This window comes from Papaver somniferum, unplaced genomic scaffold, assembly GCF_003573695.1.
Source record: "Papaver somniferum cultivar HN1 unplaced genomic scaffold, ASM357369v1 unplaced-scaffold_65, whole genome shotgun sequence".
In the NCBI taxonomy this organism is placed as follows: domain Eukaryota; kingdom Viridiplantae; phylum Streptophyta; class Magnoliopsida; order Ranunculales; family Papaveraceae; genus Papaver; species Papaver somniferum.
Genome location: NW_020649304.1, coordinates 3,364,161 through 3,391,196, shown reverse-complemented (window position 1 = coordinate 3,391,196; position 27,036 = coordinate 3,364,161). Strand labels below are relative to the sequence as shown.

The window sequence follows — 27,036 nt, the reverse complement described above, 5'->3', positions numbered from 1 at the left end:
TCATCACACAAATTGTCGGCCAAGACAGCATCTCTGGCTATATTCATGGCAATAAACTCCTTCCAAAATGGAGATAAATTGGTACCCAAGTTAACTCTTCCTGCTGGCTTCTCGGTCTAGTTTTATCTGCTGCCAAACATTCACCGGACCCATGGCAACTAACCATTTCAGACAGACCAACAAACTACTTCCTAGCCTCTGCCAAGTGACTCTCATACACAGCCATCGAGCCTTGGCTAGCCAAACTACACATAAGTACATCCAACCTGAACCCTTGTAAGCCCATTCACAGCACACCTATTTCAGCTGCATTTCATCTCAAGATACAACCCAAATAACCCCATTGTAACCTTGTATTACGACAAAAAATTCTGGCAAACTAACCCATAGTTCTGCTCGTCTTAACAGCACGAGCACCCGTTTCCCTTGTTGGCTTCTTAATCATGTCCACCACCTGACCTTCACGGCCACTAAAACCCATTGCAGATAACCCATTCTGGCCACGGATAACCAGCAGCAATACTTCAGCTGAAAATCAACCCCTGTACTGAGCCCTTGAACCTTGGTTAACCACTGCACAACACTTCCATCTGAAATCACTCAACTGCACAGCAATAACAACAACTCCCAATTGCAGTCAACAATCCCAGTTCAGTTCATCCCCAGAACATCATCAACACATACCCTGAATCCTTCTTGTCCTGTTGATTTCAAACCCACGACAACAACACACAGCAATGGCATCAGTTTCTCTATGTTTTCTTACTTAATTTCCCATCCATAACTTGACCAGAACCATGTAGACTGCAACCCATTACTCATCCTTGTCTCAGCACCTACACACACTCCTGTCAATTGTATCACCAGTTGTCCATCAAACCAAATACCACCAGCTCCATGGTCATCCACACAGTCAACATAACCATGGTGACAGCATCGCTGTGTTCACTGCAATACTCGCTCAGAACTTCCCTCCTTGGTTCAAGCAATTCTGCAAACACCTGCTGAGCACAATGAAATGAAATGATGTTGCTGTGCATCAAGAATCTCCTTCTATGCCTCTCAAAATCCCTGCACATTCAATTCAACACTAACCCATCATTCAAATTCCATTAATAATTCTATCATCATCAATCTGGGACATTTAATATCACAAACCAACCACAGCAACAACACATTTTGGCTGTACGGACAGAGAAGAATCGAAGTTGATCTCTCTCGGTTCTTTTGAGTATGAATTCCACTGAAACTTCTACAAATCGAACAACCCAGCTTCCTTCTTCATCCCGAGCTCCCATTTCTTCAGGAATAACCACCAGAACCCATTGTTACAGCAGATCCCCCTTCCTTCAACTGATTGCAAGCTTAAAACTCCACAAAATTGTCACTACTGGTTCCATATCTGTCTCCACCTTGAAACACATTCTTAACCCTTGTAAACAGCCACAGATTCATGGCTACAGTCTCTTAGTTCCTCACTGCTTGATACGGCAGCAACCTTACTCGAGAACTAGTTGGGAATTGAAATGATTCTTCATCTGCTGGGAACTTTGGTTTCAATTGAGACCTAATTTTATCTCCTATACACTTTTCCACTAGCACACATGTGCAATGCCCATGTGTAAACTCCACTGAACTTGTGTGAAGTCCAGTAAATTTTTGTTAACTAGGCCCATAACAAATAGCCAACAGGTCCAGCAAATTCTGCCACCACACAAGTTCTATTTTGGTATAACCAAATTGAAACTATGATGGGACTGTGTCTTGGAAATTTTCTTGATATAAAACATTCAAGAGAAAGAAGTTAGTGGTGCTTTTCCTTCCTTTTCGCAGCTTCAAGTCATTGTATCTAAAAACAAAGAAAGATGCGTGATATACAAAATTTCAAGAGAACTAAAAAGAAAAGTGTAAGAAATCGTTATCAAAATTGGGTGTTTTAGACACCTATCAAATTCCCCACACTTCATCTTTGCTAGTCCTCGAGCAAACTAAACTAATCTAATGTACAACTCCGTGTCGTCAAGGCTGCGGTTACTTTTATCTTAATGTAACAAGCCTTTGAACCACTAAGCCTCCCTAGTGGACGAGTTATAGTCTCGTGAAGGTTTACTAGAAGTCTACCTACAAAACCTATACTCCAACTCATTGTTACTTTTGAAAAATAGAGAATGAACACTAAACAAGCTATTTAGTTGGCATCTAATCCCAACTCAGCTAATATGTATACCTCATTGTCAAGAACAAATTCCATCCACTTAGAATGGCTAGTGTTCATTCTAAATTTTTCAAAAATCTCTCAAAGTTGGAGTTTTGCCTACATCAATTGTTGTTTTTTTATGACCCTTCCCCCACACTTAAACATGACATTGTCCTCAATGGAAAATGGACTCTAATGTATAATTCAAGACAGGGAATTCCTAATATGATGCAAGCATAATAAAACACAAGAAAAACTTAAAAAAAAAATGAAAGGTAAGAAATACGATACAAGCAGGTTGCCTCCCTCTAGTGTTTGGTTTAAAGTCGTCAGCCCGACTTTCATCTCCAATTACTCCTCCAGAGGGAGTGGATCACTCAATTGAATGACCTCTTCATTCTCCGTCACAAATTGCTCATAGTATGGTTTCACTAGATGGCCATTCACCTTGAAAATATTCCCTGTTTTGGGACTAGAAAGCTCAACTGCACCATGAGAAAACACATTAGTAACAATCTGGGTTGCACGGACGCACAACATTTGGTGGAGTGTCAGCGTCTGACTCACGTCGGACGCGGGACGCGGACTCGACGCTGCAACGACGCGTGTCAGACGCTGCACATGCGCGTCCCACGTGATTTCGATGGCTGACGCAAATTGGACGCTAGGTTGGACGCACATTTCATATTTCGGACGCAGTTTTCTTTGCACAAAAATGAAATGCAGTAGCAGAGTTAAAACTCCAAACTTCAAACTCCTCATTCTGACCCTCTGACCATCGTGCCATCACTGTTGTTTTGATATTTTTTATACATATTTTATATTTACTCTATATTTACATTATTTTATTAACTAATTATTAAAGATTATTGATCCTAGTTTAAATTTACATTACATTTATATATTATTAATTTTTCATATGTAAAATTTGTACTCACGTATATTTATAATATTCTGCATTTATATTTATATATACTTGTCTGTGTCCTAGTATTTTCAGTATTTGGTAGTGTCCGCGTCAGTGTCGTGTCATGTCCGCGTCGCCGCGTCCGCGTCTGTGCAACCCAGGTAACAATAAATGGTCCAACCCATCGGGACCTAAGTTTACCGGGAAACAACTTTAAACGAGAATGAAATAAGAGAACTTTCTGCCCTATAACAAAACTTTTCCGAGAAATCATCTTATCATGAAAAGCTTTAGTTTTCACCTTGTAAATGCGCGAACTTTCATATGCATCATTACGGATTTCTTCCAATTCATTAAGTTGAAGCTTTCTTTGTTTCCCTGTGGCATCTAGCTCCATGTTGCACATCTTGATGGCCCAAAAAGCTTTATGTTCAAGTTCTACGGGAAGATGACAAGGTTTGCCATAAATTATCCTAAACGGAAACATTCCAATGGGAGTTTTGTACGCTGTCCGGTATGCCCATAAAGCATTATTGAGTCTAAAGTTCCAATATTTCCTTGTAGTATTCACCGTCTTCTCTAAAATTGACTTGATCTCCCGGTTAGAAATTTCAGCTTGTCCACTTGTTTGCGGATGATAAGGTGTGCCAACTTTGTGAGTAACATTGTATTTCTTGAGAAGAGCGTGGAAGGATCTCTGAAAATGGGAACCTCCATCGCTAATCACCACTCGAGGTGTGCTAAACCTAGAAAATATTTGTTCCTTCACAAACTCACAAACAACTTGAGAATCATTAGTCTTTGTGGCTCTAGCCTCCACCCATTTAGAAACATAATCAACAGCAAGAATAATATAAAGATTCCCATACGAATTCACAAAAGACCCCATAAAATCGATACCCCATACATCAAATATCTCTACGGGAAAAATTGGTGTTAGTGACATTTGATTTCTAGCATCTAGATTTCCGGTTCGTTGGCACCTATCACAAGCTTTACAAAACAAGTAGGCATCCTTAAATAAAGTGGGCCAATAGAAACCACTCTCAAGAACCTTGAGTGCCGTTCTCTTGGACCCAAAATGGCCTCCACAAGCATATGTGTGACAGAAATTAAGAATAGATTGAAACTCAGAGTCCAGGACGCACCTTCGCATTATTTGGTTAGCACAATGCTTCCATAAATATGGTTCATCTCATGTATATTGCTTGGACACTTTCTTGAGTTTCAACTTTTGAAAAGTAGACATGGTACTTGGTACTTGTCCCGTCACCAAGTAGTTCACAATATCAGCGTACCATGGAGTTGTGCTATCCACTGTAAAGAGTTGTTCATCCGGAAAACTATCATGCAAAGGAAGTGCTTCTTCGGATGCAATCAATCTACTCAAGTGATCCGCCACGGTATTCCCACTGCCCTTCTTGTCCTTAATTTGGAGATGGAACTCTTGAAGAAGAAGAATCCACCTAATGAGCCTTGGCTTAGCATCTTTCTTTGTTAGCAAGTACCGAAGCGCAGCATGGTCGGAGAAGACAATCACTTGCGTACACACCAAGTAAGATCTGAATTTTTCAAGCGCGAGCACTATGGCCAAGAGCTCCTTTTCGGTGGTTGAGTAGTTGATTTGTGCGCCATTAAGAGTTCTAGAAGCGTAATAAATGGCATATGGAACTTTACCATCTCGATGTCCCAACACGGCTCCAACAGCGTAGTCACTAGCATCGCACATCAACTCAAAAGGCTTGCTCCAATCCGGCGGTTTGATGATGGGTGCAGTAGTTAACAACTCTTTCAAGGTATCAAAAGCCTTTTTGCACTCCATATCACGATCAAAGGTCACATCTTTTTGCAACAGTCGGCACAAGGGCATTGCAATCTTGGAGAAATCCTTGATGAACCTCCTATAAAAACCTGCATGGCCAAGAAAAGAACGAACCTCCCTCACAGTTGTGGGGTATTGTAAGTTTTTAATCACATCTATCTTAGCTTTGTCCACTTCTAACCCCCTAGAGGATACAATGTGGCCTAGCACAATACCATGATTCACCATAAAGTGACACTTTTCCCAATTTAGCACCAGATTGGTTTCTACGCATCTTTTAAGTATAAGTGTAAGGTTATCTAAGTATTTGTCAAAAGAATCGTCATACACACTAAAGTCATCCATAAACATTTCTATGATGCTAGCAACATAATCAGAAAATATACTTACCATACAACGTTGGAAAGTCCCAGGAGCATTACACAAACCGAATGGCATACGTCTATACGCAAATGTGCCAAATGGACAAGTAAATGTCGTCTTTTCCTGATCTTCCGGAACTATTACAATCTGATTATACCCTGAAAAACCATCAAGAAAACAATAGTGAGAGTGTCCAACCGATCTCTCAAGCATTTGATCAATAAATGGTAAGGAAAAATGGTCTTTTCGGGTAGTAGAATTCAGCTTTCGACAATCAATGCAAACTCTCCAACCGGTCTGAATTCTCGTTGGAACTAGGTCATTATCTTCATTTTTCACCACTGTGACACCAGATGTCTTTGGAACGACTTGGACAGGGCTTACCCATTTGCTATCGGATATGGGATAGATAACCCCTACATCCAACAGCTTCAGGATTTCTTTCTTAACCACTTCCATCATCGGAGGGTTCAAGCGACGTTTAGCTTCCCTAGTTGGCTTAGCCCCCTCCTCAAGAAGTATTTTGTGCATACACATGGAAGGGCTGATTCCTTTGATATCTGCAATGGTCCACCCTATGGCAGACATGTATTCTCTTAGCACACGAACACGATTCTCTTCTTGCACCTTGGTAGGGTTTTTAGCAATAATCACCGGTAACTCTTCTTTATCACCTAAATAAACATACTTGAGGTGATCCGGAAGAGGTTTCAATTCAAGGACAGGTGCCTGCAAAATCGATGGCAAGAGTTTCTCATTAGTACAAGGTAAGGAAATATAAGAAACGTCATTTCTAGGTGAGAGTTTTTGTAATGCGGCAAGAGAGCAAATGACTTCTTTAAGCTCATCACACATTTCTATGTCAATTTTCATGTCATTATGCTTTCCACGATCTAAACTTTTCATCAAGGCTTTCTCTAATGCATCATCACCATCTAACTCAAACGTTTGTTGAGCTAAAGAATCAATCATATCCACTGAAAAACAGGAATGTACGTCACTCGGGTATCTCATAGCCTCAAAGATGTTGAAACTTATGGGTTCACCGTCAAATTTCATAGTTATGGTGCCTTTAAAAACATCAATTTTAGTTCTAGCAGTTCTCATGAAAGGTCTACCCAACAGCAAAGGCGTAGACGAGGGTGAATCTTCATCCCTCATATCTAGAACATAAAAATCTGCAGGAAAAATCAGCTCGTTAACCTGCACCAAAACATCTTCCACAACCCCTTTCGGGTAAGTAGTGGACCTATCAGCAAGTTGAATAATAATACAGGTATCTTTAAGAGGACCTAGGTCTAACGATTCATATATTGAGGCAGGCATAACATTAATAGTTGCACCTAAGTCTAGCAAAGCACGATCAAACCTGGTTTTACCAATTGTACATGGTGTAGTGAAACTACCGGGATCCTTTAACTTTGGTGGAAGTTTCTTTTGAAGATACGCGGAAGCATTCTCACTCACATACATAACTTCATTACCGACCAATTTGTGCTTGTTAGTGCACAATTCCTTCAAAAACTTTGCGTAGCGAGGAACTTGCCTTATCGCTTCAACAAGTGGTGTGTTCACTTGAATGTTCTTGAAGATCTCATAAATCTCTTTGTATAGTGTCTCCTTCTTGGACTTTGCAAACCTACTAGGAAAAGGAGGAGAAGTGACATTAGTAGAAACAAGAGGTTTAGAGTTAGAATTTGGTACCAAATCAGCCTTGTTAGGGGCTGTTTCATCCTCTTGTTGCTCTAAAACAGGTCCATTAGCATCCGGTGATGTTGCCGGTTGCTTAACTTGCTTCCCACTTCTTAACTCAATAGCATTGACATTCTCCTTATGGTTCAACAGTTGTGAAGGAAGTTTTCCAGATCCTTGTGCCTTGAGTTGATTCATGTCACTAGCCAATTGACTAATTTGGTTTTGCACATCTCTCATAGCCATCTCGGATTTCAGCTGGAATTGGTTGAACTCTTGCACTGACTTTGAAATCTCTTGCATACCTTGCATCATAAGAGCAAAATTGTCATCCACACTTGTTCCTTGAGATTCTTGATGTGGTCTTTGCATGAATTGGTAGCCTCCTTATTGATTGAAAGTAGGATTTGCTGCAGCTTGCTTGTTGGCGTAGCTGAAATTCGGATGATCTCGCCAACCTGGATTGTATGTGTTGGAGTAGGGTCATATCTCGACCTTTGCTGATTTTGGTACACAGCATTTGCATGCTCTATATTGCCTTCATGCGATGGAACAATCACTGTAGAAATTTGCTGCATCATCCTCTCCATATTACACATCCTTTGTTCCATATGAGAAACTTCACCAACCTCATTCACCTTCTTGAAGAGAGTTTCTGATCGGGTGGAGAATTGCTGCGAATTAGATGCCATATTCTCAATCAAAGCTCTTGCTTGTGCAGGTGTCTTGTCAACTAAAGATCCACCACTTGCGGCATCAATCATTGTCTTATCATTTAATAAGAGTCCTTCACAGAAATATTGGATGTAAGTTGCTCCGTGATTTGGTGATGCGGACAACTTTGACATAATCTCTTGTAACGCTCCCAATACGCATACAAAGTCTCACCTGCCCTTTGAACAATGCCACATATCTCTTTCCTGATTTGTGCTACCTTGGATGCGGGAAAGTACTTCTCAAGAAAGAGTTTCTTCATACCGTTCCATGTAGTAATACTACCTGCTGGGAGACTGTAAAACCACTCCTTGGCCATATCCACAAGAGAAAATGGGAACACTTTAAGCATAGCGTTATCGGTTTCAACGTCCTTTGGTTTCACACTTACAAGTACCATGTGGAATTCTTGAAGATGACGGTTTGGATCTTCCCCCGCTAAACCATGGAACTTAGGGAATGAGTTGAGCAAAGTAGGTTTCAGCTCAATTTCTTACTCCAATTGAATACACAAGGGTTAAGTGTTCAATTGTAGTGATGCAAGATCCTTGAGTGTTGCCATAACTACTTGTTCTTCCTCTACGTCTGAATCTGCGAACTCACTTGATGATGATGAACAAGGAGGAAGCGGAGTGTTAACCGCGCGAAACAAGTCCTTTAGTTGAGCGTCGGATCGAAGACGTATACCAATGGGACTTGGTCTGCACTCTTTAAGCATTCACAAAAGCAATAGTACCTGAAAATAAGAGTCTTAAAAATTGTATTGGTAATCTAAAAGTGAAATTAAAAGCAAAAAGAATAACTAAAAAGAAAAATAACAACTTAATACTACCACTGCCTCCCCGGCAACGGCGCCAATTTTGATGAGGTTGTCAACCTATCAATAATAATTCTCTATTGCTACACAAATCTATAAAGGAGTAGTGGGGCAAGTCGAGTTCGTATCCACGGGGAGGTGTGAGTTTTAAGTTATTACTTGTAACAAATTGATGTTGTTGAAAGACACAAATTCTGAAAATTGCAAAGTTTGTAATTCTATTTATGAGATGTAATTGACTAGAGATTCATTCGCCACTACCAACCAAGATATTATTAATCATACAAGTTCCACTTTCAATAAATTTCGATTGTTAACAACTTAAGACAAGTTATAAGCTCAACTAATCTTTAGATTCCTTAATCACCGCATAGAATAAGTTCTCTAGCGGATTCTAATCAAATGAATCACCTAAAATAAGCTCTCTAGGTGTAATTCAATCAATTGATAAATTTGTGAATCAAGTTGTTCCTAGCCACATGTTCGTAAGCTCGACACGTTAACCTATGGTTATCTTTTACACACTATTACATACAAAATCCCTTTGTAACAAATAGTGCACCGCTATTTATGTAAAGATTACTCTATTTACGGATCAAAGTTCTTAATACTAGCATTAGAGTTGCATACGAGTTACCTAATTGCGCACTTAGATTAGACGGTAAAAGATAATCAACAAAAGATATTTATGAAAGAATAACTTGCTTGAATTGATTAATAAAACATGCTCGGAGTTTTGAAATCCTCCCCAATCAATAATGGAATTAGCTACTCAAAGTCTAAATTTAAACACAAAAGTATATCAAAATGAATAAGGTTTCAAAGCTGAAACGATTGCGAAAGCAAACCACTGTGAAGCACTAAGCAGCTGGAGAAAACAGGTTCAGAACTTTCGTCGAGCAACTGATGTGCAGAAAACTGGTGCAAAAGAGGGCGTCTTCTTTGTATCCTGCGCCTCTCTTTTATATCTTCTCTTCCCTGTAAAACTGTAACTTGATCAACACCCAACAATCCTTGTTCAATACAAACTCTGTCAGTTTCCAAATCTCAGCCATTCATCACACAAATTGTCGGCCAAGACAGCATCTCTGGCTATATTCATGGCAATAAACTCCTTCCAAAATGGAGATAAATTGGTACCCAAGTTAACTCTTCCTGCTGGCTTCTCGGTCTAGTTTTATCTGCTGCCAAACATTCACCGGACCCATGGCAACTAACCATTTCAGACAGACCAACAAACTACTTCCTAGCCTCTGCCAAGTGACTCTCATACACAGCCATCGAGCCTTGGCTAGCCAAACTGCACATAAGTACATCCAACCTGAACCCTTGTAAGCTCATTCACAGCACACCTATTTTAGTTGCATTTCATCTCAAGATACAACCCAAATAACCCCATTGTAACCTTGTATAATGACGAAAAATTCTGGCAAACCAACCCATAGTTCTGCTCGTCTTAACAGCACGAGCACCCGTTTCCCTTGTTGGCTTCTTAATCATGTCCACCACCTGACCTTCACGGCCAATAAAACCCATTGCAGATAACCCATTGTGGCCACGGATTACCAGCAGCAATACTTCAGCTGAAAATCAACCCCTGTACTGAGCCCTTGAACCTTGGTTAACCACTGCACAACACTTCCATCTGAAATCACTCAACTGCACAGCAATAACAACAACTCCCAATTGCAGTCAACAATCCCAGTTCAGTTCATCCCCAAAACATCATCAACACATACCCTGAATCCTTCTTGTCCTGTTGATTTCAAACCCGCGGCAACAACACACAGCAATGGCATCAGTTTCTCTATGTTTTCTTACTTAATTTCCCATCCATAACTTGACCAGAACCATGTAGACTGCAACCCATTACTCATCCTTGTCTCAGCACCTACACACACTCCTGTCAATTGTATCACCAGTTTTCTATCAAACCAAATACCACCAGCTCCATGGTCATCCACACAGTCAACATAACCATGGTGACAGCATGGCTGTGTAACCTGTGTTCACTGCAATACTCGCTCAGAACTTCCCTCCTTGGTTCAGGCAATTCTGTAAACACCTGCTGAGCACAATGAAATGAAATGATGTTGTTGTGCATCAAGAATCTCCTTCTATGCCTCTCAAAATCCCTGCACATTCAATTCAACACTAACCCATCATTCAAATTCCATTAATAATTCTATATCATCATCAATCTGGGACATTTAACATCACAAACCAACCACAGCAACAACACATTTTGGCTGTACGGACAGAGAAGAATCGAAGCTGATCTCTCTCGGCTCTTTTGAGTATGAATTCCACTGAAACTTCTACAAATCGAACAACCCAGCTTCCTTCTTCATCCCGATCTCCCATTTCTTCAGGAATAACCACCAGAACCCATTGTTACAGCAGATCCCCCTTCCTTCAACTGATTGCAAGCTTAAAACTCCACAAAATTGTCACTACTGGTTCCATATCTGTCTCCACCTTGAAACACATTCTTAACCCTTGTAAACAACCACAGATTCATGGCTACAGTCTCTTAGTTCCTCACTGCTTGATACGGCAGCAACCTTACTTGAGAACTAGTTGGGAATTGAAATGATTCTTCATCTGCTGGGAACTTTGGTTTCAATTGAGACCTAATTTTATCTCCTGTACACTTTTTCCACTAGCACACATGTGCAATGCCCATGTGTAAACTCCACTGAACTTGTGTGGAACCATAATATTGGGCATACCAAAAACTTTATAGGCATACAAAGTCATTTTCCTAACCAGTGTGTATTGATAAGGGGTGTCTAATAGGTATGCAATGACCTATACACCCTTAAACACTTCGAAAATATTGATTTATAGGCTTTAGGTTCGGCTGACTCGTGTTGATGAGTTATCAGCCGAACTTCCCGTTGTAGACTGAATTCTTTCGATCTTGTTTTGATCATAACTTCTTCGTCCAATGTCGGAAATGTCGGAATGACCTCATTCCTTTTGCGTTATCTTCGTATTTTCGTTCTCTTGAAGATGAAGATAAAATCTACTTGATTTTAGTGGGTTAAAATCTACGATTTTCATTCTATAAGCTGAACCATTAACATTTTTTATTCTTGAACTCTCAGGAAAAGGTTCGGCTTACATCTATGAGCCGAACCAACCCATTGTTGAATAGTTCGGCTTACATCTATGAGCCGAACCTCACATAATTGTTCTTCCAGATCACACAGGACTAGGTTCGGCTCATTATGATATTTTTAAACAAGCCGAACTAGTTGGTTCGGCTCATAACAATAACACTTTCAGCTTGCCGAACTGTTCATTAGTTGTCAATATCCAGGTTTCAGATCAAGGTTCGGCGCATAATTTAGGTGAGTTGTGAGCCGAACCTAGGTTCGGCGCATAATATAGTTGCGCTGTGAGCCGAACCTAAGTTCGGCGCATAATGTTGTTGTTTTTTAAGCCGAACGGTTCTTCAAATTTTCAGCCTGAAAGTGTATATGAACAGTTCGGCTGATACGATTTTCATTATATAAGCCGAACCATTAACATTTTTTATTCCAGAACTCTCAGGAATAGGTTCGGCTTTCTATAAAAAATTTATACAAGCCGAACTAGTGTCTAGCAAATGTTCGGCGCATACCTAAACAGTTTCAGCTAGCCGAACTGTTCATAAAGGGATCGGTTCGGCTCATAAATGTAAGTCGAACCTTTTCATCCTCCAATGGTTTGGGAATCATTGGTGTAGTTGATGTGCATTTTCCTAGGTTTTTTAGATGATATATGACCCTCCTCATCCTCCATTGAATCAAGAATTAGAATTTTCTCACTTTCTCCTTCTCTTTCTCTCCTTCTTAACCAAACCAAAACTTTGATTTTTTTTCCTCAAATTTTTCATCTAAACAACTCTTATAATTCTGAAAATTATTATAATCACTAAACAAAATATTTAATCACTAATCAAGATTATTAACACTAATACGTAAAGGGCAGATTTGCCATTAAAAAAATTTTTGGTTAAGGGGTTATCTGATTTTGCTATTTCACAACCTTTTTTGTCTTCATTCAGTATGCCTTGGAATATTTTGGTATGCCCAATATTATGGTTCCTTGTGTGAAGTTCAGTAAATTTTTGTTTACTAGGCCCATAACAAATGGCCAACAGGTCCAGCAAATTGTGCCACCACACAAGTTCTATTTTGGTATAACCAAATTGAAACTATGATAGAACTATGTCTTGGGAATTTTCCTGATATAAAACATTCAAGAGAAAGAAGTTAGTGGTGCTTTTCTTTCTTTTTCGCAACTTCAAGCCATTGTACCTAAAAACAAAGAAAGATGCGTAATATACAAAATTTCAAGAGAACTAAAAAGAAAAGTGTAAGAAATCGTTATCAGAATTGGGTGTTTTAGACACCTATCAGGTTTCTACACACATCCGATCAACCGACATAAAAATTCACTAAAGGCTACGGGTTGCTACGCGCATCTGGTCAGCTGACTTACTCTATAGGCTACGGGTTGCTACGCGCATACGATCAGCCGACACAGAAATTCACTAAAGGCTACAGGTTGCTACGCGCACCCAGTCAGTCGGCATCCAAATTCACTAAAGACTACGGGTCATTATACGCACCCGATTAGCTGACTTACAAATCTACAGAAGACTCTGGGCCATAGACAAAGAGAAGCGCGTTTTGAACTCTCTAAAGTTTAACCCTAAAAAAATGGGGAGAAGGCGCGTTTTGAACTCTCTGCAAAGTCACCCTCCTGAAGAAAAAAAAAAGAGAAAGAGGGAAGGCGCATTCGGAACCCCCTTTAAAGTCACCACCACCACACACACAAAAAAAAAGGAGGGAGGGAAGGAAGGCGCGTATTAAAATCTCTCAAAAAAAGGAAGGGAAGGCACGTTTTGAACTCTCTGCAAAGTCTAACTCTCTCAAAAAAAAAAAAAAAAAGGGGGAGGGGAAGGCGCGTTTTGAACTCTCTTCAAAATCTAACCCTTTAAAAAAAATGAGGGAAGGCGCGTTTTGTACTCTCTTCAAAATCTAACCATTCTAAAAAAACAGGGGGGGGGGGGGGAACGCACTCCAAACTACTCAATGCCTAAAAGGGATATGATACGTTTTAAGCTTCCTAGGGTAATCCTAACATTTATGCTCCTCCAACAATGCCTAGCATTGGTAATCCTCAATCAGATAATGAGGTTCTTATTACAAATGGAAGATTTAGTTCTTTACAGGATGATGAAATGATTGTGGAGGATTCTAGTGGGGAAAGAAATGAACAAGAAGTTCTAACTCCTACAAGAATTCTACAAGTGGTGGAGGAAAATTCTATAGAAAAAGGTGAGGTAAAGTTCATTAATGGCAAGAATGGTACGGTCTCTTCTGAAAGGATACCTGTAACTTCCTGGTCTAGAGTAGTTCAAAAACCTCCATCTTCAATTACTGCTACTATTTTTGGAGAAAGGGATCTCACAATTGGTCAGGTAACTAATACTCAAGCTTCATCTAGCATTCAAATTCCTAGCAAGTATAATTTTAGAAAAACCAAGGAAAGGGAGGTACAAAAGGCCTCCAATCCAAACCATGAAAGTCTTATTTTGGAATTTAAGAGGCCTTGGAAGTGCCAGGTCTCAAAATAAATTATGGGCTCTAATAAATCAGTTTAATCCTTCAGTAGTATGGGTTGCAGAAACTAAAGTAGTTTGTTCTTCTTCATTTTGCAATAAATTGAATCTACCTGGTATGCAAAGCATGGTAATTCATAATTCAGTCTCAAATAAAAAGGGTAATATATGGCTTTTTTGGAATAAAAATTTACCTACTCCCACAGTAGTGTCCATGTCAAGTCAAATGATAATTGTTGATATTAGTGGTGTTCTTATATCTGGTATTCATGTTCATGTGGGTGTTGTTCAAAGAAGGTTTTTGTGGTCAGGGATGGAAGTTATAAGTGGTTTAAATCAGCCTTGGTTAGCATTGGGGATTTTAAGGTCATTACTTCAGCTAAAGAAAAAATTGGAGGTAAAAGCCCAAACAGAAGTGCAATGATGGACTTTAAAAATTGCTTAGATACTTGTGAATTAATGCAAGCTCCTAAAACTGGTCTTCAGCACTCTTGGTCTAATTGTCAGCATGGAAGCAAAAGAATTTTATGCAATCTAGACAGAGCAGTTTTTAATCTTTTATGGTTACAAAAATTTGAAGGCTGGGGATATAAAGTGGGATTAAGAGTAGCTTCTGATCATGCTTCATTGCTGGGAGGAGGTGCTCAAATTACTAAACCAAAAAATGCTCCTATGAGATTTCAAAAAATGTGGATTTCACATCAAAATTTTATGGAAGTAGTACAAAAATGTTGGTCTGAAGAAATTGTAGGTGATCCAGCTTTTATCTTGCAACAAAGTTAAAAAAGTTAAAAAAGATTCTTAAGGAGTGAAATTGGAAAGTGTTTGAAAACATAAATTCACAAGTGAAGGAGGCTGAAGAAAAAGTGCAAGAGGCAATGATGAAGCAGCTCTTAATACTTTGGTGGAAGCTCAAAATTTATATAATTCTAAAGAAGTATAGTTAAACACTTTTCTGAAACAAAAGTCTAGAATTAAATGGATAAAAGAGGGTGCAGCTAACACTGGTGTCTTACATGCAAATCTTAAAATCAGACAAGCAAGGAACATGATAAATGAATCGGAAGATAGCAATGGAAATATTATTGTTGATCAAAAGCAAATACATGATGAATTGGTGAACTAATTTGAACAGAAATTTAAGTACAAAGAAGTGGAGGAAGTTGAGCATATGTTAAATGGCATTCCAGAGGTGATAACTAATGAAGATCAGGACATGATAGAGGCAATTCCAGATGCTGATGAAATTAAAGCAACCTTATTTGATATGGACCAAGACAGTACACCAGGTCCTGATGTATTTTCAGGAAGTTTTTACAGAGCATGCTGGAATGTTATTTATCAAGATGTTGTTGGTGCCATTCAATTCTGTTGGAGAAGAAAATGCATCCTCAAAGGCCTTAACTCCAATTTTTTAGTACTTATTCCAAAAAATGAAGGTGCAAGAAACCAAAATCAATTTAGACCTATTGGTCTGAGTAATGTCAGTTTTAATATTTTCACCAAAATTTTGGCTACAAGAATGGGCAAACTAATGCACAAGTTGGTCTCACATCAACAAGTAGCTTATGTTAAGGGCAGATGTATTCAAGACCAGATCATATTAGCTTCTGAATTGGTGAATGAAATGACTAAAAAGAGAAGATGTGGAAATGTAGCACTAAAACTTGACATATCTCAATCTTATGATTCAGTCAGTTGGGAGTTCTTGTTTCAGGTACTGCAGAAATTTGGTTTCTCAAAAAGTTGATGTGAATGGCTTCATATATTATTTCAATCAGCAAAAATCTCAGTGATGGTGAATGGAGGACCTTGTGGCTTCTTCTCAGTGGGTAGAGGATTGAGACAGGTAGACCCTCTATCTGCCATTCTATTTGTGTTAATGGAAGAAGTATTAAGTAGAAGACTAACTCAAATGGTGCATAAGGCTTAATTTGTCCAACGGTTGAAAGAAAAGGTATACATCCAACTCACTTATTCTTTGTATATGATGTGTTTATTTTCATCAATGGAGCTAAGAAAAGTATTTTAAATCTCATGAAACTTCTTGAAGAATACCAGAAAAGCTCATGTCAAATTATAAATAAGAGCAAAAGCAAGATGTTCATTGATGGCAGTTCACAATTGAGAAAAAATCAGATTAAAGATATAATTGAAATGGAAAGGAGTGAATTCCCTGACAAGTATCTTGGAGTTATTCTCACAACTGGTAGAGTAAAAATCTCCACTGTATGGCCAATGGTAGAAATAATGCAAAGAAAACTAGCTACTTGGAAAAGTAAGTTATTGTCTTTTCAAGAAAGACTAGTGGTGATTAAGTTTGTTCTTAGTAGTATCCCAGTGTATAATATGGCAGTTTACAAATGGCCTGCATCTGTCATAAAAATTTGTGAAAGGATCATGAGGAACTTTCTCTGGTCAGGGGATGGTGATGCAAGACAGTACAACAAGTTTTACTGTAAAAGAGTGTGTACACCTTTTAGTGAAGGTGGTTTAGACATTTCAAGACTTGTTGTTATTAACAGAGCTTTTCTTATGAAGATGATGTGGAAAATTAGTAATTCAAAAAAAGATTGGGCTTTATTTTTTCAAGCAAAATACAAGGATAAAAATGGTCAATAGGGCATTAAGTGGCAAAAATCTACTGTATGTCCAGGCTTAAAATGGGCATGGGAAAGAAGACACAAGATGGATTATTGGAAATGGAGAAAAAATTTCTGTCTGGTTTGATTCTTGGATAAGAGATAGTACTCTGTTTGAAAGATTTGAACATAATAGCTACGTGTTTGAGAATATCAACTTAAAAGGGTCAGATATCTTGTCAAATGGATTATGGTCTTACAATAATGAACTTCAGCTGATTTTTTATAATCTTAATATGCCAGAAGTCCTTGGAGGAGAAGATATTCTATTATGGACAAGAAACTTAAAGGGTGAATTCTCAATACCAGAGGCAGTGAACAAATGAAGGCACAAGGAACAGTTAGTAAGCTGGTCAAGGTACTTATGGTTCTTCACCCTTCTGTAGCCAGCAATGTATGGAAGCTTATTCAGGGGATATACATTGATGATAAAACTATGATAAAGAACGGGTATGAAATAGTCTCAAGATGTTGCATTTGTGAAACATAACAAGATAGTATGTATCACTTGCTTTGGGAGTGTAATTTCAGCATTGAGATTTGGAGGTGGATATGCTCTATATTTAAATTCAATCTGCCAAAATATTTTGATGAAATATGGAAATGTGCCTCAAATTATAGTCATCTGGTTAAACAAGTCTGGATAACTGCAGCTTGTATCTATCTAAAAGAACTGTGGTTTCAGAAGAACAAGAGATTTTTTGAAGACATGAAGCCAAATATGCAGAGATTTAAATGCAGAGTTATGAAATTAGTGAATGAAGGTGGTTTAAGAATTACAGGAACCAAGTTGAGTCAGAACTATGACCAAAAGATAATTGCTAGATTTCAGTTGGGTCTTAGGCATTCCAGGTTTCAGTATATTAAAAAATGTCATTGGTTTCCACCTTTACAAGGTTTTACAATGTTCTGTTGTGATGGCTCATCATTTGGAAATCCCTGGTACTGCAGGATTTGGTGTTGTAGTCAGAGATTCAGCATCTCAGGTACTTGGCACTCTAACTGGTGGTATTGGTGTAGCTTCAAATTATCTTGCAGAAGCTTATGGTGTCATGTGTGCTTTGGAACTGGCAATTCAACGGAATATGCAGAATATCATTATTGTGTCGATTCAAAAACTGTGCTTGCAGAATTTCCTCAGGGGAAAGTCCCATGGTTTCTAAAGGGAAGATGGAGAATTGTTATAAGGAATTTCAATCAAATAAAGTATCAACACAGCTACAGGGAAGTGAACTTCTCTGCAGATTGTATGGCAAAAAAGGGAGCCTCTTTAGCAGCGGGTGAAAGACAAATCCACATGGGAAGGCCTCATTGTTTACCAAGAATTGAAATGCCCAATGTTGATTACTTTAGGTTTTGCTGAGGTTTTATTTTCATTCCTTTAAAGTGGGTGGTGTAGGCTTAGAAATGGGTTTGTTCTTTATATTGCAAGTTTATTTTCCTATGTAATTAGGTTGTAACAATTTTGCAATTTAATAAATATATATGTGATTCAGAAGGAAAAAAAAGGCTTCCTAGGGTAAGTCCAAAAGTAAAGAGGGGAGTAAAATAACAACGATAATAGCGCATAAATAACAAACAAACAAAAACAACAAAAACATGATGATAACCATGAATAGACCAAAGTAAAGATCACATATCCGAGATCACTAAATAAACACACAACAGTGCTAAGATAATGCATGGAGCGCCTCGCGGACTCGCGAGAGAGCTGCTTCAACCGGATACATTGAACGCAACACCCAACATCCGGAAAAAGATAATCATACGTTGGCGCTCGTAATCACGATAACGTGTAAAATAAGAAGGAGGCAACTGGAAACCCTCATCCCGGGCCTCAACCATCTGTCTCTTGGAACCTACTATTAGAGCGTCCCAGCGGTCATGTTCAGACGAAAAAAGATTGAAAAAAATGGGAAGAACATGAGAAAGATGATCTAGTCGAATGACTTCTAAGATCAGGCGAGTACGATACATGTTCCAAAAGGGAAAAGAAAGGAAACAAGGCATGAGATGATCAAACAAAAACAGAACTATTTTATTTATGGGTGAAAACTATTTCTGCCGGTTTTGGTAGTTTGGGGTGTGTGGATGAGAAATGAATCTAAACCCTAAAAAAATGCACTGCACGGGAGCGCTTTTGATTCGAGAAATCAATCTGTACAATTCTGGCCTAAACCAAGAAATGGTCGTTCCAGACTTGCTTCGGTCACAAAATGAAGGAGATGGGGTTGATCTTAGGGACGGAAGCGAAGAAGGTGTTGAGATTGTGAAGGTGTTGGTTGTGTATGACTTGTATCAGAAAGCTGAACTGGATTGCAGAATATAAGCTATCAGTTCTGGTGTTGGAATACGTTGTATCGACACTTGATTTCTGTTTTCGTCTTGTTCTTTGGAAATAGGGAGGAGAACCTATTTATACAAGTCATTGAGCCTAACCCACGTCTCTCATGGGAAGTGGATGAAGTGGAGTGATGGAGTAGTGGAGTTGTGTGTTAGTGTCACACGACCAGTCTTGCCCACTTCTCTCATCATCACTAACCGTCCATGTCTTCATGACACGTTCTTGTGATGGCGCGTTGCACGCTGCACGCTGTAAACCGCCAGACCAATACCCCAGTATGTATCCCCCAGTTTTTGACATGCTTGATGTCTCGAATGTGTGGATGTGGGACCCACAGAAAGTAGCATGTGATGCTAGATTAAATAACTAAGTTATTTAGGAAGTCGATATTTATGAAATATCGTGTGTATTATATGCAGGTAATGCATCGAATATATTCAACATGTATGAAGCATCGCTGTTTTAAGGCTTAACGGAGTAAGTCACCAATTTAAGCGTCTTAAAATAGCATCACGTCCAGCCATCTTGGAGTGATCGTTTGAAGGCTATACAGGCAAGCCCTAATTTGGCTGATCACCCCATGAGGAAGAGTGGTGGATGGTGATCGTGGTGATGCCTCACTGGTTTCCTAACTCCTGTCTTAGGCTCTCCGTCCAAGCTGGCGAAGTTGGACGGACGAGATGACTTGTGACCCACATCTGCGACCGTCAGATTAGGGTTTAGGAGGTGCGCAAGTACCTTCTTTCATCTTGGTCGAATCCATGCATGGGACGATTGGTCATTCCTGTAGACGGGCCCACAACGATTGTGTTGACATGCTTGGGACCCTTTGAGTCTACATCTACACCCTCCATCTACGCCTGCGAAGATGGATGGTCGCGACTGATTTGCGACACATGTGATATGCCTCAAACCCTAATTAGAGTTTCATGTCCACGCTACTTTGGCCGGACGAATTGGCAAGCTACGCTCCTCTTTTGGGGAGGTCGACCATGTGGGGCCCACATTGGACCGGTGGTGAACATGTCAATACCTTCCTGACGGCTATGGGTATGATCTAAGCCATCCAAACATGCTGGTGAGGTTGGATGGTCGTGATCAATTTAAGACCTTTAGTGGAATTTCCTGCGACCCTTAAAGCATCACGCCGGCCGAACTTTGGGCGAGCTTTTGCTTCTCCCTGGCTAGGTTGTGAGGTGGTCGATTATGCAGGCGTGAAGGGGGCCCTCCGATGTACAGGACAACGCTTGTCCAACCGGCCATGGGACGATCTATGCCGTCCAACCATGCCGGTGAAGTTGGACGGTCGCGATCTGTTTGAGACCGACATTGGCAGTCTTGTGCGTACATGTTTTCCAAGCTGCTCCATACCAGCCCAACCATCCTACTCTAGGCTCGTGTTCGGTGGTTTTTTGGGAGGCGTGGTATGTATTCGACCGACCAGGGCATAAACGGGACCGCTGGTGGTCATTAAGATGGTAGCCTGCTCCTGCTGAGGATCGTCTAGGCTGGTTAAATCATGCGGCCAACTTGCATGGTCGTGATTGTTTCTGAGACTGTTAGTCCAGATTCAAATATGCTCAATCGGGCTAGTATAACACACCGAGAGATGTATGCTCAATCGGGCTAGTATAACAAACCGAGAGAGGTGGGCTCAATCGGGCTAGTATAACACACCGAGAGATGTGGCATGTATGGGTATTTCGTGCGTGCCTCACTATTAACACTTGGAGATTCGTGTTACTCTGCTGAGAGCAACATTCAGTCGTCATGTCGCACTAATAATGAGAGTTCTGCGGGAACAGCACAAGAAATACAAGGCTAGTCATGCATTAATTAATAATGTTGTAAATTCACAGGGTATATGGGATTGTTGCTACATGCTCCAACTTGGATGAATTTTGTGTATTTAATTCACGGAATACTGGGATTGTTGCCACATGCTCCATTCTAGGTGAATTATTAAAGTGAAGAAGTATTCATTACTTATCAGTGGCTTTATCCTTTGCAGGATGTCAGCATATAAATTTGGTTTTACAATTTTAGCCCTGAACTAAAATCCACCATCCACATTAAGTCCCCTGCCTAGCACATAATGGTTGCATCATTGTGGGGTAGGCATGAGAGGGTGACATATACATATAGAACTTATGAGACAAAGTTAGATGTTACCAGAGAGACGGGTCGTCCTGTCCTTGGAGCATGTCACGTTCATGAGGCGTCCAGGCGATCCTTCCCCTAGCATGATGTCGGTCTTGTCTGCTTCAATCGACCTTGCTATGCCTGCTTCGGTTGAGAGCCTGCTTCGTGCTTGCTCTGCTCGAACGTGGGCCTGATGTGCCTGCTCGACGGACTGCTGCGCCTGCTACGCTCGATCGTGGGACTCATCATGTGCCTTCTTGATCGAACGTGGGCTTGTTAAGCCTGCTTCGGTTAAACGTGGGTCCACTGCGTGCCTGCTTTGGTCGAACGTGGGACCCGATGTAAGCATGCTTGCTTCGAACATGGGCAGATGTGCATGCTTCGATCAAAAACGGGTCCACCGTGTACATGTTTCAAACGTCATCCCTATCCTGTGTCTGCTTTGCCCGTACGGTTGATGTGCTTGCTCGAGTGTAATCCTTGCTACTTCGACTAAACACCGACCAAGCTAGCTTGACCAAACACCGGCCTTGCTGCCTGCTCGAACGTGGGACCCACCACGTGCTTACTTTGCTCAAAAATGAACCATATGTGCTCAAATGTGAATGTGGGTCATGTAGGGAACGTTGAAGCAGCTTCTGGAGCGAGCAGGTCCTGGAGAGCGTTGAAGCAGCTTCTGGAGCGAGCAGGTCTTGGAGAGCGTTGAAGCAGCTTCTGGAGCGAGCAAGTCCTGGAGAGCGTTGAAGCAGCTTCTGGAGCGAGCAAGTCCTGGAGAGCGTTGAAGCAGCTTCTGAAGCGAATGTGGAGGTGGCTCCTGGAGAGAGCATTGAAGCAGGATTCTGAAGCGAACGTGGGTCCCGGAGAGAGCGTTGAGGCGGCTCTTGAATATACCATTGAAGCAGCTTCTGCTGGAGGGAGCGTTGAAGTGGCTTCCTATTCAGTTTGATTTACCCTTGCGAATTCCATGCTTCTTGATTGACCATCTCTCTCGTGTTGAAGAAGTTCTAGACTGACGATGAAGGAACTTCATGCTGAGCCTCAGTCCCCAAGCGTGGTTTACATGGTTCTATCTCTGTTCGTAGTGGTTGTTGCCATGGTGAATCTCGGGCACTGGTATCAACAAACGAACAACGGTTCTTAGCTGCGGCTGTGATCAGAAGAGACTGACAGGAAGAGGCGTGACAGCTACGGGCACGAACTTGGCGGTGTCTCGTTATTAGAGCGAGAAGCATGATGGAACCGATAACTTCTTGATGTTGCCTCTGGAATGAAAAAGAGGGAGACGGTCCCCTACCCACGAGTATCCACTGAGCCTTCGACTTGATAGATGTTGTCACGCTGGCTTCATGAGGCCGTCTTTACTACGTTGCGTTTCATAGACATCCAGGAATATCACTGATCTTTGAAAATACGTCTGTTCTCTTGAGTGTATACTCGTATTTGAACATCTTGGAATCATAGTGATAGCGTGCTTGCATCCATGTTTGAGATGGACAACGCGCTAAGAAATCCCCAGTCACACTCCTTTGATAACGCAACTACTTCTTCTACGGGAGACGAAATTCTGAAAGTGTCTCTTAATGTTTATGCCATCATCTTGGACGTTGTTTCATCATTGTGGCAGTCGTGTATGCGGTACCGGAGTTGGAGTTGGCGCGCAGGATGTTATATCTTGGTGGTTTTCCTCTTACTGCTTCAGCGAAACTGGTAGCAAGGCAGATGTTATTGCAGATGAGCGTTCAACAGCTCCAGAGGATGACCAAAAGCGCATATTCTCCAACATAGCACGATAGACATGCACCATCGTCTGATAGAGTGACCCGCCTGGATCTTGCTCGACATGACGCGTGGGCATCGTTATCTTCTTGAGGCTGCTCCCTTGAGGTATCGGCTCCAGTGGAATACTGTCGTCATGGAGCGTTGATATGTTGCACCGGCATTCTTTAAACCAAATGGCATTACAGTATAATCAAAGTTCCGAGAGGAGTTCGAAAGCTATCTTACTTGCATCATGCTCGTACATCCTTATCCGATTGTAGCCGCTACATCCATCCATGGAGGAGAACATGTCGTGTCCGCTGGTTGCATATACTAACATGTCGATGTTAAGTAGAGGAGAATCGTTTTTGATGCATCATCTGTTCAAGTCCGTGCATCACCTTATCTGTCCATTTTCCTCGTGTCTGAACTGCGACTCCAAGCGAATATGTCCTGGTACTCTTTGAGAAGTTCCACGAGCTTCGTGCGTTCATCTGTACACAAGGTTGAGCTGATGGAGATAGGCCTAGGAGATTCCTTAACGATTTCAATCTCATCAGTTGTGGAGTTGGTTCCATCTTGCAGCTGTTGTGGAGCATCTAGCACTTCTTCTTGTGGCTCGTCGTTGTTGTAGCATTCCATTGGGCGGAGAGACTGGGGTACAGTCTCCCCTACTAATTGCTAATAGCAGCGTCGGTACACCGTTTTTCCTTTAAGATCACGGCTCGCCACAAAAGTACGCTCCCTCTTCGTGTGAACGTGGGTCGCGGCAGAATGCTTCGTCAGCAAAGATGCATCGTGGGTTTTAGCCCTCAATGATGCAAGTCGGTCTTACTCCTGAATTGACGCCCACGTGGGGAGTGGGATGCAACAAACTTTGTCTGATTCTTTCCGCGGAGCTTCCGTACGTGTTAGTTTGGTTTCCCTCGAAGTCTGTCATTGTAGTAGGCTTCTGTATGACCATGCCTGGGCGAACCTTGGATGTCCTGAGAGTCTTGAGAGTAATCACATTCGAAGATGCTCATGTGTCGATAAGGCCCTCTTGAAATCTGAATCCTTGATGCGTGCGGTGACATGTAGGGCACGGTTGTGACCTTCCTCTGGTTGATTGCAGCAAACGTCTCCGCCCGCTGATTCTTCGAGTGGTGTAAACGTTCGCATAAACTTTCCACTAGAGAAGTCGCTTCCTGATCCACCGGCCTCTGGTTCATAGTGAAACTATTGACTTGAGGAGGATCGTTGTGATGATCAGTCCCCAGTGTATGAGTCTCCATGACAGGACCGCTCATATCTGATGTCATCTTGATGAGGAGATGACGTTTATCGCTTCTTTGATCTGGTCCATGTAGGCCCGCGCCACTGAAGTACCTGCTCCGGGTGCATTGAATGCGTTCCTTGTTGGCTCTAGGGGCTGTCTTGGCTCTTGTGGCAACCGATCAGTTAATATCTTGAAAAAAGTGAGTACCTCTTTCTGAGTTGCAGCCATGTCTGTCTGTTCCCTTACGAGAACTTCTTGTCTCTCCATCAAATCCACCATGGTAATAGGGGGTTGTCCTCCTCTGACTCCTCCATCTCCTCGTCCCGATGGAGGAGTGGCAGTTTCTCTGGTGACGGATGGAGGCGTTACACTTAAAGAGATGCTAGAGTTTGCGGCTGCTCTGGCTCTGGTGATAGGAGGTGTCACGCCCAATGGAATATCTCTTCTTGCTCCGATAGTGCTGGTAGTAGAGGAAGTAATTCCACGAGATGCATTGATGGTATTGACTGGCTGCACGGTGACACCTGGGATATCAACACCGAGAGTGTTTTCAGCGCTAGTCCCGTCAGGATTGGTTGCTGATCCAGACCTAAGATCCACCATTTTTGAAATCAATAAAATTGAATTAGTATTGAAGAAATTGACTTCACAACCGAGGGATTAATCTCCCACTGTGGTCGCCAATTGTTTATGGGTGAAAACTATTTCTGCCGGTTTTGGTAATTTGGGGTGTGTGGATGAGAAATGAATCTAAACCCTAAACAAATGCATTGCACGGGAGTGCTTTTGATTCGAGAAATCAATCTGTACAATTCTGGCCTAAACCAAGAAATGGCCGTTCCATACTTGCTTCGGTCACAAAGTGAAGGAGATGGGTTTGATCTTAGGGAGGGAAGCAAAGAAGGTGTTGGTTGTGTATGACTTGTATCAGAAAGATGAACTGGTTTGCAGAATGTGAGCTATCAGTTCTGGTGTTGGAATACGTTGTATCCACACTTGATTTCTGTTTTCGTCTTGTTCTTTGGAAATAAGGAGGAGAACCTATTTATACAAGTCATTGAGCCTAACCCACGCCTGTCATGAGAAGTGGAGGAAGTGTAGTGATGGAGTAGTGGAGTTGTGTGTTAGTCTCACACGACCAGTCTTGCCCACTTATCCCATCATCACTAACCGTCCATGTCTTCCTGACACGTTCTTGTGATGGCGCGTTGCACGCTGCACGCTGTAAACCACCAGACCAATACCCCAATATGTATCCCCCAGTTTGTGACATGCTTGGTGTCTCGAATGTGTGGATGTGGGACCCACAGAAAATAGCATGTGATGCTAGATTAAATAACTAAGTTATTTAGGAAGTCGATATTTATGAAATATCGTGTGTATTCTATGCAGGTAATGCATCGAATATATTCAGCATGTATGAAGCATCGTTGTTTTAAGGCTTAACGGAGTAAGTCACCAATTTAAGCGTCTTAAAATAGCATCACGTCCAGCCATCTTGGAGTGATCGTTTGGAGGCTATACAGGCAAGCCCTGATTTGGACGATCACCCCATGTGGAAGAGTGGTAGATGGTGATCGTGGTGATGCCTCACTGGTTGCCTAACTCCTGTCTTAGGCTTTCCATGCATGGGAGATGTTTTTGAGGTGCGCAAGTACCTTCTTTCAGCTTGGTCGAATCCATGCATGGGAGATGTTTTTGGAAAGACCGACCGGGCATGCGTGTAGACGGCTTGCCGGTGTACACGTTCGTACCTCACTGTCCCATGGAGATGTGATCTAAGCCACTCGATTTTTTCGGCAAAGTTGAGTGGTCGAGATCGGTTTGCAATTGGAACCGCGCGACCATGCCTAGTTTGGGCGCACGAATCTAGGCATCTAGCCATGGTCGGACTTGGACGATTGGTCACGCATGTAGACGGGCCAACGACGATTGTGTTGACATGCTTGGGACCCTTTGAGTCTACATCTACACCCTTCATCTATGCCTGCGAAGATGGATGGTCGCGACTGATTTGCGACACATGTGATATGTCGCAAACCCTAATTAGGGTTTCATGTCCACGCTACTTTGGCTGGACGAATTGGCAAGCTACGCTCCTCTTTTGGGGAGGCCGACCATGTGGGCCCCACATTGGGCCGGTGGTGAACATGTCAATACCTGCCTGACGGCTATGGGTATGATCGAAGCCATCCAAACATGCTGGTGACGTTGGATGGCCGTGATAAATTTAAGACCTTTAGTGGAATTTCCTGCGACCCTTAAAGCATCATGCCGGCCGAACTTTGGGCGAGCGTTTGCTTCTCCCTGGCTAGGTCGTGAGGTGGTCGATTATGCAGGCGTGAAGGGGGCACGCCGATGTGCAAGACAACGCTTGTCCAACCGGACATGGGATGATTTATGTCGTCCAACCATGCCGGTGAAGTTGGACGGCCGCGATCTGTTTGAGACCGACATTGGCAGTCTTGTGCGTACATGTTTTCCAAGTTGTTCCATACCAGCCCAACCATCCTACTCTAGGCTCGTGTTCGGTGGTTGTTTGGGAGGCGTGGTATGTATTCGATCGACCAGGGCATAAACGTACCCGCTGGTGGTCATTAAGATGGTATCCTGCTCCTGCTGAGGATCGTCTAGGCTGGTTAAATCATGCGGCCAACTTGCGTGGTCGTGATTGTTTCTGAGACTGTTAGTCCAGATTCAAATATGCTCAATCAGGCTAGTATAACACACCGAGAGATGTATGCTCAATCGGGCTAGTATAAC

The 27,036-nt window shown here is 41.6% G+C and overlaps 1 protein-coding gene across 1 annotated transcript; it reads right to left on the bottom strand.

Annotated features, from left to right (window-relative positions):
• Positions 1-4,299: 4,299 nt before the first annotated feature.
• On the bottom strand, positions 4,300-7,227 carry LOC113343667. Its single transcript, XM_026587798.1, has 4 exons — positions 5,583-7,227; positions 5,317-5,447; positions 5,142-5,200; positions 4,300-5,002 (listed from the first exon to the last, which is right to left on the bottom strand). Exons 1-4 carry the CDS (start codon positions 7,225-7,227, stop codon positions 4,300-4,302), a joined length of 2,538 nt encoding a protein of 845 aa, XP_026443583.1.
• Between the last annotated feature and the right edge of the window lie 19,809 nt (positions 7,228-27,036).

Coding starts and splice junctions, on each gene's coding strand:
- LOC113343667 (XM_026587798.1), bottom strand. CDS start 7,227: ATGGCTATGAGAGATGTGCAAAACCAAATTAGTCAATTGGCTAGTGAC. Junction 5,448..5,582: donor TCCAACGAGAATTCAGACCG/GTTGGAGAGTTT, acceptor ATGGTTTTTCAG/GGTATAATCAGATTGTAATA. Junction 5,003..5,141: donor TCACTTTATGGTGAATCATG/GTATTGTGCTAG, acceptor TTTTTATAGGAG/GTTCATCAAGGATTTCTCCA.